Source organism: Notamacropus eugenii, chromosome 3, assembly GCF_028372415.1.
Source record: "Notamacropus eugenii isolate mMacEug1 chromosome 3, mMacEug1.pri_v2, whole genome shotgun sequence".
Lineage (NCBI taxonomy): Eukaryota > Metazoa > Chordata > Mammalia > Diprotodontia > Macropodidae > Notamacropus > Notamacropus eugenii.
This window is the reverse complement of record NC_092874.1, coordinates 395,195,208-395,209,221: the sequence shown is the minus strand read 5'-3', so window position 1 is coordinate 395,209,221 and position 14,014 is coordinate 395,195,208. Positions and strand designations below refer to the sequence as shown.

At 43.0% G+C, this 14,014-nt stretch overlaps 1 protein-coding gene across 5 annotated transcripts in view; it reads right to left on the bottom strand.

Annotated features, from left to right (window-relative positions):
- TECPR1 (tectonin beta-propeller repeat containing 1) overlaps window positions 1-14,014 on the bottom strand; it is an 88,865-nt gene that overhangs the window by 33,105 nt on the left and 41,746 nt on the right. For all 5 annotated transcript variants that reach the window (XM_072597823.1, XM_072597822.1, XM_072597824.1 and 2 more), the window contains 6 exons: window positions 10,315-10,460; window positions 8,379-8,845; window positions 5,498-5,643; window positions 4,341-4,496; window positions 2,582-2,731; window positions 2,158-2,315 (listed from right to left, as the gene is read on the bottom strand). In XM_072597823.1, coding sequence (XP_072453924.1) covers window positions 2,158-2,315; window positions 2,582-2,731; window positions 4,341-4,496; window positions 5,498-5,643; window positions 8,379-8,845; window positions 10,315-10,460 — 1,223 coding nt within the window. The remainder of the gene's footprint in view (window positions 1-2,157; window positions 2,316-2,581; window positions 2,732-4,340; window positions 4,497-5,497; window positions 5,644-8,378; window positions 8,846-10,314; window positions 10,461-14,014) is intronic.

Below are 14,014 nucleotides of genomic sequence, written 5' to 3'. Positions count from 1 at the left end.
TGTGATCCAAATTTAAGCACATAATAATCAAGCTTCCTTTTATATTCTGTTTATGGTTGCCTATACACTAAATCATTTGATTCTCAAACGTATGGGGTGGGGTGGCAGACTGCGGAGCAGTTATCATGATCTCTATTTTAAGTGGGAAGGATTAATATTATTTTAATTTTAACTTGCCTTTTAAAGGGCCCAGGGCTCAATGTAAAGCACAAAGACTAGAACCCTGATCTTTGGACTACTAAGGCCAGTCAATTTTTTAATCAATCGACAAGCATTGTTGAATGCTTATTATATTATGTACTGGGCACAGTCCCAGACTCTCAATGCAAAGACAAAATGGAAACAGATCCTCCTCTCAAAGGACTTACATTTTGGGTAACATAAGTTAACATAAGTACATAGAAAACAGAGACAATATATAAGGAGGACACCATATTTATTGCCTGTCTATGTCATCCTTCCCTTGAGAATGAGGGAAGAAGTAGGGGGCAGCTGTGGTACAGTGGAAAAAGCACTGGATTTGGAATCTTTAGGACCTGGGTTCAAATCCCAGTTCTGCCACCTAGAGTATCACCAGAGTGATAGTAGACAATTCACTCACCTCTCTGGGACTGTAAAATGAAAGGGTGGAACTAAATGATCTCTGAGGTCCCTTCTGTCTTTAAAGCCATGATCCTATAATATAGTAAGCTTTAATATAGAGAGCAATAAATGATTCCTGGAATATGACACCACTAAGGGGTTCTGAGCAGCCATGTGATAAAGCAGGCATCCTGAGTGCCTGGAGACAGATCACAAGGACGTAGACGTTTTTAAATGGGGAGGTGGGAGGGAGAGAAGATGGTTTTTTGGTCAGCTGAAAAAATCAAATTAATTTCTTTTCTTTTTAAAACATGGGTGTAAGTTAAAAGAAATGATAATGAGAAGGAAAACAATTAACTTGAAAAAAATTCTTACAGCAAGTTTCTCTGATAAAGGTTTCATTTCCAAAATATATAATGGACTTATTCAAAATTCAGAGAACGAAAGCCATTCCTCAACTGACAAATTGTCAAAAGACATAAATAAACGGTTTTCAAAAGAAAAAATCCAAGCTATCCATGGCTATATGAAAAAAATGCCCCAAATCACTAAACAAATTAGAGCAATGAGAATTAAAGCAATTTTAAGGTTCCAAGCTGACCTAAAAGGAAAATGACACATGCTAGAGGGACTGTGGGGAGAGAGAATGGTGAATTATTGAGCCAGGTTTTCTGGAAAGCAAATTAGAACTATGCCCCAAACTGACTACGCATGTCCTTTAACACATTGATACCATTACTAGGCCTGTGGACTCAAGAGAACAAAGAACAAAGAAAGAGGAAAAGGATCCATAAATACAAAAACACTGATCGTTCTTGACCTAAGGGAAGGGCCACCATTCAGAGAACAGCAGGACAAAGTATGGTATCGGAATGTAACAGAACATCACTGTGCCACAAGAAATTATGGAAAGGAGAGTTTCAGAGAAACCTAGCAACATTTACATGGAATGACACCAAGTAATAATGATTCTAGAAGAATAATGAAGAGTATCCCCCAACTCCTGACAGGCGATGGGCTCGAGGCAGAACGAGACAAGGTCTGACATGACCAATGTGAGAATTTATTAACTGACTATCAGTACTTCTTATGTGGCCTTTTTCTTTTTTCTCTTTTTCAACTGGTAGGAGAGGAAGTGGGGAGAAAAGATAAATGCCTGGTAATTCGAAAAACAAAAACAAAACAAAACAAACCAAAGAACCAAGGACATAGCAGGGCAAAGCCCCAAAGGATTAGTAGAAAGGCACTGAATAAAGACAAGCTCCCTGCTTCACCCATCAGACATTTATGTCTTCCTAGGGATCTCACATAGGATACAACAAGATTCTAAAACACTCCTTTCCTTAGGAATTACATACCCCACTTCACCTTTCCTCCTGGGAAATTACCTCTAATTCACCCATTTACACACTAAAATGTAAACAAATCAATCTCTAGGGTTGGGTCTCTCAGCAGGAAACTCTTGGATGTATTTATCCTTCAGGAGCCAAGAGGTAAAGCAACACATTAAGCTGAAAGGACAATAGACAGTTCTGACATATGCACCAGAGAGCCGGTTTGCTGGGAATTGCTTACATTTGGTCACATGGCATTGGATGCACAAGTGCCTCCAGGTCGGCAATGGGCTCACTCACAAAAATGTCTCCTTTGCAAGTGACAGACCAGATGGCCTGGGGGGAAGGGCGGCCTTGGATCCTTCGGCTTTCGGAGCAGGACGTACTGAGTAGAGCAAGCTGTGAACGTGAGACAGATGGCAAGTAACTGACCCAGAAGAGTAGAAGAAAATTCACAAGAGTCCCAGGGGACAATTTCCAGGGAGTGAGGGGGAGTAACACGCACATTTTTATGAGGGAGAAAGGAAGGAAGAATGGCCTTGGCCCCTGGAGATTCATCGTAATGACAGTCTAGTATTTGTGAATCTGGGAACGGGTCATTCAAACCCTATTTTGCAAAGATTCACCTTGGCCAAATCATGTGTCCAAGAGGCTTTAACACTCACCCAATCATACATTTCTTGCTCAGTAGCAGCAGCGAGACGAATGGGCCACCTCTGTTTGGTTTTCTCTGGGGTATAAAGGGCAAACGAATGTTTTGCCTCATTTAGCACAGGAACCAGCACCGTCACTTCATTGAGAAATATGTGGATATACTGTTCAAAGAGGGCAGGATAAAACCATAAGCATTCCATTAATGTTTCCTTCCTTTGGGTTCAATCTGTATCCTTTTGTCAATGTCAAAGGGACTAGGGACAGATGCTACCTGTGCCTCACCCAGGCTTCTTAACCACAGAAGGTTATGCCTGAGAGGAACTAAGCCACGTGGCTCTGTATTCCCTGGGACCACATGTCCTCCTCTTCAGCTTAACCATTTTCTTCTCTACCACCACATGCCCCTTCTTTCCCTTCCCTTCCCACCTTCTACCTCTTTCTCGGAGAACTGTGATCAAATCACTTCTGGAAAGGGCATGTTTTAATGGACTGCTCTAGTGTTCCATTCTCTATCTTAGTGAAATTCAGGTTAAGTCAGGACTTCCTGGACCCTGTTATACCTGCCTGTTACAGTTCCCCTACATGCATTATTCTCCCTCATGAGAACATAAGCTCAAGGAGGGCTGCAACTGTATCATTTTTGCATCTGGATCCCAAGCACTTAGTGTAATGCTTTTCATTCATTCAGCAGCAGAATTAGGTATCTTATTACTCAGTTGTGTTCCCTTCCTTACCAACACCGTTCTCTCAGACAGCGACAAGCCAGGGAAGCAGACAGACCCTGTGCTCTCCACATTCTTAACTAGTCTAATTAATTGCTAAAACAGCTACTACAACAATGCTACCATATAGTGGCTAATCTAAGTCACCTAATGAAACTCAGACCTCATGGCAGGTACAAGATCTCAGAACGTACAGCTTAGCTAAGTGCCCAGCTTCTTAATCAGGGCTAGCATCCTGGACAGCATGGCCCCACTTGTCACTTAGAGCCAGGAAGCGTCTGTTGGGAGATGGGAAGCTCCCAGAACACAGGAACTAAGGCTTTGCACTCAAAACAATGTTAAACAATTAGGTATTTAACATTTTTAAACCAGACCTATAACTGAACTTTTTAAAAATACAAATCTATAATTTCAGTGGTGTAAGAAGCAACCAGGAAAGAACTTCTTTCTTAACCAATGCAGACCAGGGCCTTCTCTGCAATATCTACTCTTAGAGAGGTGCCCAGGGCACTTTTTAGGTAAAGTGATTTGCCCAGACTCACACAGGTAGTATGTGGCAGAAATGGGACTAGAACTCAAGTCTTCTTAATGACCAGGGCAACTCTATCCTCTGTATCAGAGGTGTCAAACTCATGACCACACTACAAAATTCCAGGGCAGGAACCAAATTAAAATGCAACTGGGAAATGTTCAACAAAATAAATAAAAAATTACAACCTAGATAATATTAATTTGTGGTTTTCTAAGCCAATACACTGACTGCAGGGATCCCTTTCTATTTGAGTTTGACACTACTCTCTAATCACTCTACCCTCTCAAATAAGCATATACAGTTAAAAAGGCCTTTCTGATAACAAATGTTGCTCCTAGGAATTCCTATGGCTATAGTTTTGTACTTTAAAATATTCCTTCAGATACTTTCTCTCCAAAATAGGTTTGCCAAGGGTAGCCTAACCCCCTTATTTTCATCTCAGCTTCCTTTGTGTCCCCTTCCAGGGCTCACCCTGGTCCCCACTCCCTTCCTCCCCTCTGTCATCTGCTACCGCACCTTCTTTTCCTCATGGAACATGTAGTAGATGAAAAGGATACTATCTCGAGTCCCATCATTCCCAGTGAACTGCTCCAGTGCCACACGGACATCAATCCACTTGTGGGGTTTCCAGTCTGCCCACCACTGCAGCGTGCCAGTCTTCACCCACACTGACTTCAAGGGCACCCAGAGAGTGTAAATACAAATCAGGGTTAATGGCAAAAAACCTGAAAAGTCTAAAGAGCTAAACTTACACAGATGTGGACAGATGTCTTCTGAAAGAGCCCCACAAGCCATACGTGAAGCACATACTCATTCCTTCCAAGAGTTAGTGCCCCACATGCTCTCATCCTTCACTTTTCTCTGCTCTATCTCTATGAAACAGGAAGAATCGCTCTGGAAGGCCCATTTTACAGAAAAAGTGCCCAGGACATATGGCCTGATTAGGCCCCGGATTGGGTGGTAGGTCATCAGTGGAGAACGGATTATTGTCTGGACAGAGGGCGCCCTACAGATAGCACGAGGCAGCCCATTGTAGAGGAACGCAGGACCAGGAGTTGATACTTGGTTTGGTCATTTTATTCACTGGATGACCAGGGAAATCTTGACTTCTCTGCCTGTAAACTAGGACATGTCACATTGCAATACCTGCATTTAAAAGGTATTGTGAGGAAAGTGTTCTGTAAGTAGAGCAGGGACAGGGAGTAGACCTAGGATATGCTCAGGTAAGGAAATTCCCTTTACCACTGCAAATGGGCCCATGTTTTGTGACTTAAAATTTTCAGAGTTGCTTAGAGCACTGAGAGGTTTAGAGACTTGTCAGGGGTCACACAGCCAGTAAGAATCAGGGGCAGAACTCAAACTCAGAGCTTCTTAGCTCCAAGGTCAGCTCTCCATCCACTAGTCCATGGATGCCTTAAAGCATAATGCAATCATCATTACTCATTACTAACATTAGAAAATGTTCATTTTCCCCTTAGTTTAGGATTTAGGTCAACAAAGGGCTGGTTTCAGAGTCATGACAAGGCTTCAAGGAACTGATGAATCTGTTGGCCCAGAGACTCAACACTGCCACCAACAACTTAAAATTCAAGGCTCAGTGACACTTTTTCTGACCATAAAAAAACAACAATGGTATTAACTAGTCAGAAGGGTCAAGAAGTATCCACACTCACCTGCTCAACAGCCTGCTCATAGTGTCTGAAATTTTCTAGTTCTCGCTTGGTCCTTTCAGTGAGCTGCTGGAAAATCTGCTTTCGCCATGCTGCTGTCTGGGCCGGAGTGATGGACAAGGACTGTGTCTGCATAGAGGTGGAGAGACCTGAAAGCCAAAGAGACATGATGGTCCTGGCTATGTCAAGGGTAAGCAGCTTGGTTCAAAAGACAGATGTCAAGCCTATGTGGAGCAGGGTGTCAAATAAAGGTCCACATTCCCCAACCCCCTTCTTAAAAAAATGAGGCTTTGCTTTTCCCAGGAATCACAAAAATAGAAAAACAAACAAAACCACTCTTCTTTACTTGTCCAAAATCATTACTTGATGGGTAAGTTCTAATTGTATCAGAACACCATAACTCTGGAGGTGGGAGGGACTTCACAGTTCACACCTAATCCAACCTACTCATTTTAAAGATGTAAAAGCAAGCCCCAAGAAGGTTGTGGTCATATAGGTAGTAATTATGGGAGGTAACATTCAAACTCAAGTTCCATGACTCCAGAGCCCAGGACTTGAGTTCAAATCTTACCTCCCATAATTACTATGTGACCTTAACCTTCTTGGGGCTTGGTTTTTGCATCATTAAATTAAGTGGGTTGGACTAGGTGGGAACTCTGAAGAGGGGAAAGGATCTCAGACAATTTCTGCTACCCAACACTGTGGCAGCCAATGTCTTTTTTCCATGTTATTTTATTTTTCAATTAGCAAGTATTCACTTTCTCTCCTTCCCACCCTACCTCCAATAAAAAAGGAAAAACAAACCCTAGTAAAAAAAAAATACACAGTTGAGCAAAATAAATTCCCAAATTTTCCATATCCAAAAATGTATGTTTAATTCTACATCTTGAATTTATCACCTGGGAGCTAGTTTCTAAAATCCATACACACACTTGAGCTTCAGGAAATTAGATAAAAAGCTAGTTAGCACAGTTGGCAAGAGAAAAGGGCCAACAGATCTAAAGTCACAGGTGCAATACTGATATGAACCATTTATGACATGTTTACTGTGTCATGTTGAAGGCCATGGACTACACCTGTAACCTTGGCCTACCATTTTGCAGGTGTGTGTGCTGCTGGTCACAAGGGGTCCTGGGTAAAAGAATATGAATGGTTCTGTACCACCCATTCCCACCACTGGGCAAACATCTCAGGGCTCTGACAGTGGCAGGTCATTTTCATATCCTACTTTAACAGACAGTAAGAAGTGGGGGAGGGGACAGGAAAGGCAGAGCAGTGATATTTGCAATGAATAAAGTTCCCAGTGTAAGAATTCCCTGAGGATGAAGAAGGATTCAGATTAGAGAAGGATTCCTGGGATTGGTAAGGATGGATAAATACCACGGCAGAAAACAGAATCTGTTTGTCCCTCCAATCTTGGTCACTCACCACTTCATGCTACCCAGAGTTTTTTCACACAGCACCTGCTTACAGAATCACATTTCTGGCTCCTGGGGGAAGAGGAATCCGAAAGGACTCTCCTCAAGGTATTTAGCACCTATTTTACATGTAATCTGCTCTCTGGGTCTTTCAAAGCCAGGAAAGGAGGTAGGGAGAATTGCCCTGTGGAGGGCTCAATAGAAACAATGCTTCAAAAGTGATATGCCACACAGGCTGAAGGCATCCGCCCACCCAAGCATTTCAGGGCCCATCTATATCCAGAGAAAGAACTATGGAGTGTGAACGCGGAGCGAAGCGGACCATTTTCTTTTTTTTGCCTTGGTTTTGTTTTTCTTCCTCTCATGGTTCCTCCCATTCATTCTAATTCTTCTATACAACATGACTAATATGAAAATAAGTTTAATAGAAGTGTATATGTTATATCAGATTGCATACCATCTTGGGGAGGAGGGAGAGGAGGGAGAGAGAGAAAAAGTTAAACTTATGGAAGTAAATGTTAAAAAAAACTAAAAATAAACTTATTTTTTAAAAAAAGAATTTTAAGGCACTCTCCTCAAATGCCTCTCCCCTTGTCTAATAAATGCAGAGAATATCTAGGGTTAGGTGAACAGTGTGCTCTGAGTCTCCTGCCTCAGAGATCCCATGACAAGGTACCTGAACTGAACAGCAGGTCCCAAATCTACCAAGATTCCCCAATGCTGCCCAATGGAAACGGAGAGCCCTTAAGGTGAGCCAACACTACAGATGTTTTAACCAGTACATTTAGAGCTCCACACTACAGCTGAAAGATTCCTTACTTCCCTGCCAGCAAACACCAGTCTATTTTTAGAAGTGATGAAGTCTGTCCTTTTCTTGCCCACCTGTGGTAGAAGAAATTCCCTGTCTTATCCAGAAAACTAGATCAGTTTAGATAATAATGCATTTCCTTTCCCCCCAAATCATCCCCCCAACATATATTGTCAGCTGACTCCTGCTTCTCTTCCAAGCCTGGGTCATGGGCATAACAATCCACAATCTATGTATTTTCATTACAATAAGGATCCTGCTGCTGATCAGGCCTAATGTACTAGACAGGGCACTAGACTTAAGTCAGAAAGACGTAAGTTCAAATCCTGCCTCAGATTCTTACCAGCTAAATGATTTTGGATAAGTCACTTAACCCCTCAAGGCCTCAATTATCTCATAAAATGAGAGGGTTGTACTTGATGACCTCTAAGATTCACTACAGCTCTAGAACGTGGCTTCATTTCCCTGGGCCTCAGTGTCCTCATCTGTCAAATGAAAGAACTCTGAGGTCACTTTCAGTTCTAGGATTCCCACACATAGCCCAGCCTGCCTCAGCTCAACCCAACCTTCATTTTTTCCATGGTCATTCCTATGCTTATGTCACATCAAATCTTGCCAACTCTTAACCCTACCCACCCCAGCCCAAGAAGGTAAATACCTGACTGAATAGTGAACCACTTCAGAACTGTGTGTGTGTCCACTGTGCAGCCTCCTCCAGACACCCAGGCCCACAGAGGGTGATCATCAGCTCCATAGCCCTCCTCCAAACCCATAGGAAAGAGCCCCAGAGAAGAGAGGCTGGCGGTCTCGGCATAGCAGGCTGTCGAGTGGGCAGAGATTTTCCGAGTTTCCTTCAGGTCAATGTTGGTCCAGGGGAGTTCAGCTGGAGCTGTGCCCTGAGCTTTCCTCTCTCTGTTCACAGATGAGGCCGCCTCTTCTTCACTGGAGTCTGCCTGAGACCCTGAGTACACTGTAGAGCTCTCAGGGAAGGGCCCACTGTTCCCTGAAGATGGCTCATACTCAGACATCAGCCCTGGCCTCTCAGCCTCAGAGGAAGTATCAGTGTCACTTGGAGCCAACGAGTCACCACTGCCTCTCACTTCATCGCCAAAGAAACAGCCAGCACTGGGGACAAGAACACAACAGAGGTACTGCTTAGACACACGCCAGATAGCCTGAATAACTCAGCTCCCCCAACCTTGTACTGAGAGGTCGGGAGGAAGGACTCCTTCTGGGCCTTTGGAGGAACTGACAGATAGAGTTAGGGCCGGAATGTGAACTCAGACACATTTATCTTGCCCCTCCCTCTGTGGAGGCAAGGTGTCTCAGTCTGGTGGAAGCAGTGCAACTCTGCTCAAAGGAAAAGCCAAGTGCTACCCTCTCAGTCAGTCACTGAGCCAGGAGCCCTGGCTTTGAGTCTCATCTCTGCCCCTTTCCAGCTGTGTGGCCTCAAACAAGTCACTCAACCACCCCGTGCCTCAGTATACTCATCTGGACAACAACACAGTTGGACCACTAAGGTCTCTTTTGTTTCTTGCACTCTGATCCTATGATAGTTTTCCTGGAACCCAGCTCTCACTCATACTCTCCTTCCCTCCAATCCATGTTTTTTCCCTTCCTTCAAAACCCTGCTCAAAACTTACCCCTTCCATGAATTCTTCTAAGGTTATGCCACCTAACTCCAACCTACCAGGACTAACTAAATACCCAAGACTGTGCTAAGGGCTGTGGTGAATAAAAGAAGTATAGAGCACTGTCCCTGTCATAAGGATCTTATCATCTGGGGGGATAAGACCAACAGAAAAGAAACGAGTGCTACACTATGTGGTTCTAACTCAAAGTGCTTTCAGAGAAGGGGGAGACCAGATGTGGCTGGAGAAGTTGGGGGCTTCATGGAAGACGCAATGTTTATACTGACCCTGGAAGGAGGTGAAAGGACAGGCCCTTTAGGTATGCAGAAACAGTATAAGGAAAGGCAGAGATGTGGGAATAAGTATGACTTATCTGAGGGGAGAATGAGGAAACCTATATGAAGGAAATAAGCAGTGAGGAACAGGGGAAAATCAGTTTGGATAGATAAGGTGGGATAGATTATGGAGAGCCTGGAAACGAGGCTGAGGGGTCTGGACTTGATACAATGGGCAACACTGCTGATTCAGAAGCAGGAGGGTGCCATGATAAAACAACGCTTTAGGAAGACCTGGCTGGCTGGGATGCTTGGGATGGGCTGGAAGGGGAGAATCTGGAGGTGGGAGGACCAGACAAGAACTGCTGCAGTTACATTCCCTCAGAACACAACAAACACTTTGCACTTTATTTTGCAAGCTTATTTGGAAATTTATTTTGAATCTTTTTCATGAGGATGTATCTTACTCTTCCCAAAAATTCCCTCAAGACAAGGACCCTGTCAATTCCTTCCGAGGGTCTTGTCTAATGCTTTTCAAATAGTGGAACTTTAACACCCTTTTAATTAAGAAAAATAGGCCTTCTCCTTAAACTGGAAAGTATCTATCACATGCTTACCATTATCCAGAACCCATTTTAACTGCAAACATACAGATGGACACACACACACACGCACATGCACAAATTACCTAAGGAGGCTTGATGAACTGCCAGTGTGAGATCGGTCGTTCTCTCTGTTTACGACGATGGCCTTCCACGTTTTTCCACTAAGCTCACTTGGTGTAACACCTTGTCGGAAATAAACTGCTCGATCGTCACATCCAATTCCCCAAACCTAAAACAAAGACGAAACAAGATGTCTGGAGTCAAGTCAATAAGCATTTATTACATACATACTATGTGCCAGGCACTGGGGAACCTAGCAGCTAGGTGGCTCCGTGGATAGAGGGCTGGGCCCAGCTTCAGGAAGACTTAAGTCCAAAATCTATCCTTAGATACTTACTAGCTGTGAGACCCTGGGCAAGTCACTTAACTTCTGTTTGCCTTAATCCACTGGAGAAGGAAATAGCAAACCACTCCAGTACCCTTGCCAAGAAAACCCCACAGACAATATTGGTGTGCTATGGTCCACAGGGTCACTAACACTTGGACGCATCTGAAAGACAACAACATGGCTAGGCACTGGGGATGCAAAGAAAGGCAAACAAGAGTCCTTGCTCTCCAGGAAATACACAGTCTAATGGAAGGGTAAACGTAAACAACTACGTACAAATACGATCTATACAGCACAAAGGGAGATGATCTCAGAGGGAAGGGGCTGGTGCTAAAGGGGACTTGGAAAGGTTTCTTGCAGAAAGTAGGACTTCAGAAAAGAAAGGAGCTGGAGACAAAGAGGTCATAGGATAGCCAGTAAAAAATGCAGAGCTGGGAAGTGGAATGTCTTATGCAAGGAACAACAAAAAAGCACTCAGTGTTATGGCTGCTTCTGGTATGTAGAAGACAGGAAGGAGGAAGAAGTAGGGAAAGGCTGAAAGGGGTCAGATTACAAAAGGCTTTAAAAACCAAAATGAAGATTTATATTTGATCCTGGAGGTAACAGAGCCATTGGAGTTTTCTGAAGAGGGAAGTGACATTTTCAGACCTGTGCTTTAGGAGGATCATTCTGACAACTGAATGGAAGGAAGATGAACTGGAAGAGACTCAAGAGGTTTCCTATTCCGATGAGAGAAAGGAAGAACTATTTGGTGGATTATGGACTGAACTTGTGATTTCATTAGCACAGGGTACTTCTGGTGATCAAACTCCCTCTACCAATACAGAATAGCACCTGCTCTGTGATTACATCTTAGTTACTTGGCAGCCCTGAGAAGATGAGTGTAGGTGCCACACAGCTAGCACATAAATGTGAAAAGGGAAGAAATGGCAAAAAAAAAACTTTATAAGTTTGCCCAAAGCTGAACTTCCTGTCACCACTTTCTCTAAAATGTTGTTGTTGTCACATTGGGGAGAGGAGGAGAGAATTAAAGGATAGAGAGGACAGGGTAGAGCACAATTTAATTGGGTCTTGGATTCCGCTGCCCCTCCTGTTCTGAGTCTAGGAGTAGTCACTGGCTCATGGCCTCGCTGCAGAATCTCTCAAGGGCCTGTAGCTAAAGTGAGATCCCAGCTAGGAGAACTGGGTCTTATATGTTGGAGACACAAAATCAGGTCATGCCTAAATTTTTCTATTTTTCCTGAAAGGAAGCCAAGTGACTATAACAACTTGGTATAAAAAGATCTCAAATCAATCTGGGCAGCTGGTAGGTGCCATGGACTTTCTTCTCATTTCCCAAATTCACTTAGGCCGTATTGCTTCTGATGACACTAAGTCTGGTGATAATTCAACCAAGATAAGTGCTCTCTGTGAAGAATCTACTAGACCATGAATAGGGAAACCAAGAGGTAGCAAGTTTGAAAACAAATTGTTTCTAAAAGAACTCTAATGTATGAATTGATTACATGCTAATAGCTGTTGATCTGAAAAATCAGGAAGAACTGAAGAGGTACCACAATATTAGAAACAGACAAAAGTCTTCAATTTTTTAAAGGCAAAGGTAAATTCTCTAAACCATAAGCAGGGGGTTTGACTTCATTTCCTAGCAAAACTATAAGGATTTTATTAAAGGAATGGTTTGCAAACCTTTTGAAAAGAAAGCAGGAATTCCTGCAAGTCACTATAAACAAGTGAATGTTAGTTTAAGCTTTTTTGATTTTTGGATAGGGTTACTAGACTGGTAGATCAGGGGAACGCTACAGACATTATCAAATGCCTTCCTGAAATCCAAGCATACGCTTTTCATCACAGACACCTCTGTATAATGGAGATAACAGGATCATAGAGTTAGTCAGAAGGGATTTTGCAGGTCATCTAATCCAACTCCCTCAATTTTTGAGATGAGAAAAGGTCAAGTGACAAGCCAAGTGACTTGTCTTACAGCTGGTGTCTAAAGCAGAATTTGAACCCAGGTCTTTCTGACTCTAATTCTAACCCAATATCCACTGCATGCTGCTTTTCAAGATATGGGTTAGGTATGATTTAGGATCACAGATTTAGAGCTAAAAAGGTCCTCTAAGGTCATCTGTTCTAACTCCTCTCATTTTGCAGATAAAGAAACTAAGAAGTAAGTGACTTGCCCAAAGTCATCCGGGAAGTAAATGGCAGAGACAAGATCTGAACTCAAGTCTACTACTGAGTCCAAATCCAACGCTGTGTCAGCGTGATGATCAGATCCAGGGCCCTAGTGAGTAAGTGATTAACGTCAGCTTGAAAGGAAGTCTCTCATGGACCACCTGGTATATTCCCCATGTTGATTAACAGCTAGATGAAGGCCTGCGTGGTATACTTACTATTGCAGAAGGAGGAGTGGCTGCCCAGGATTTTAGGTCTCTCTGTACTATTTGTAAATTTCTACACTAAGAATTAAAAAAAAATCAGTTGTACAATTACTGAAGGAAGTATGGCTGGACAACACTTTATCTCATTAACAGAAACAGTATAGCCAGAGCTAGGGAAGGGATGATCTGCTGTATTCTGCCCTGGTCAGAATACATCCCAAGTATCTGCTCTGCTGTGGGCATCATGTTTAAGGAAGAACACTGACAAACTGGAGTATGCTGGCGGGTGAAGGGGAGAATGACAGTGCAGACAAGACACTGCGGTATACAAAGGCTGGTAGAATGAATGGTGGTGTCTAGGTTGTAAGAAAAGAAGGCATGGGAAGGAAGAGAGAGAAGTACGATTTTTCAAGTATTTCAAGAGCTTTTAATGTGAAAGAGGGATTAGATTTGTCCTATTTGGCCCCAGGCCAAAGTGGAACAGGTGGAAACTACAGAGAAACCGATTTAGGCTTAATATCAAGAAAAGTTTTTTAACAAGCGGAACTATCCAATGGTGCAATAGATAGCCTCAGGAGGTAGAGTGGTCTCCATCAAGTGGAAGTTAAATGACCCCATGTTGGGGATATAGGAGAGGGATTCATATGTCAGATGATCCCAATAATACTCTGCAATCCAGTGAGACTAGTCTCCTTGCTGTTCCTCAAACACAATAATCCATCTCCCAAATCTGAGCATTTTCACAGGCTGTCCATCAAGCTGGGAACTCTGTCCTGCATCATCCCAGCCTCCAGGGGCTTCCTTCTGATCTCAGCAAAAGTCCTGACCTTCTTTAACAAGCCTTTCTCAGTTTTCCTTAATCTCAGTGCCTTCTCTGAGATGATCTCCAACTAACCTTCTACTATTTGTACACAACTATTTGCATATTGTCTGCCCCATTAAATTCTGAGCTACTTGAAAGCAGGGACTAGTATTTGTTTGTTTTGGGGGTTTTTTTTTGCCTTTCTTTGTATC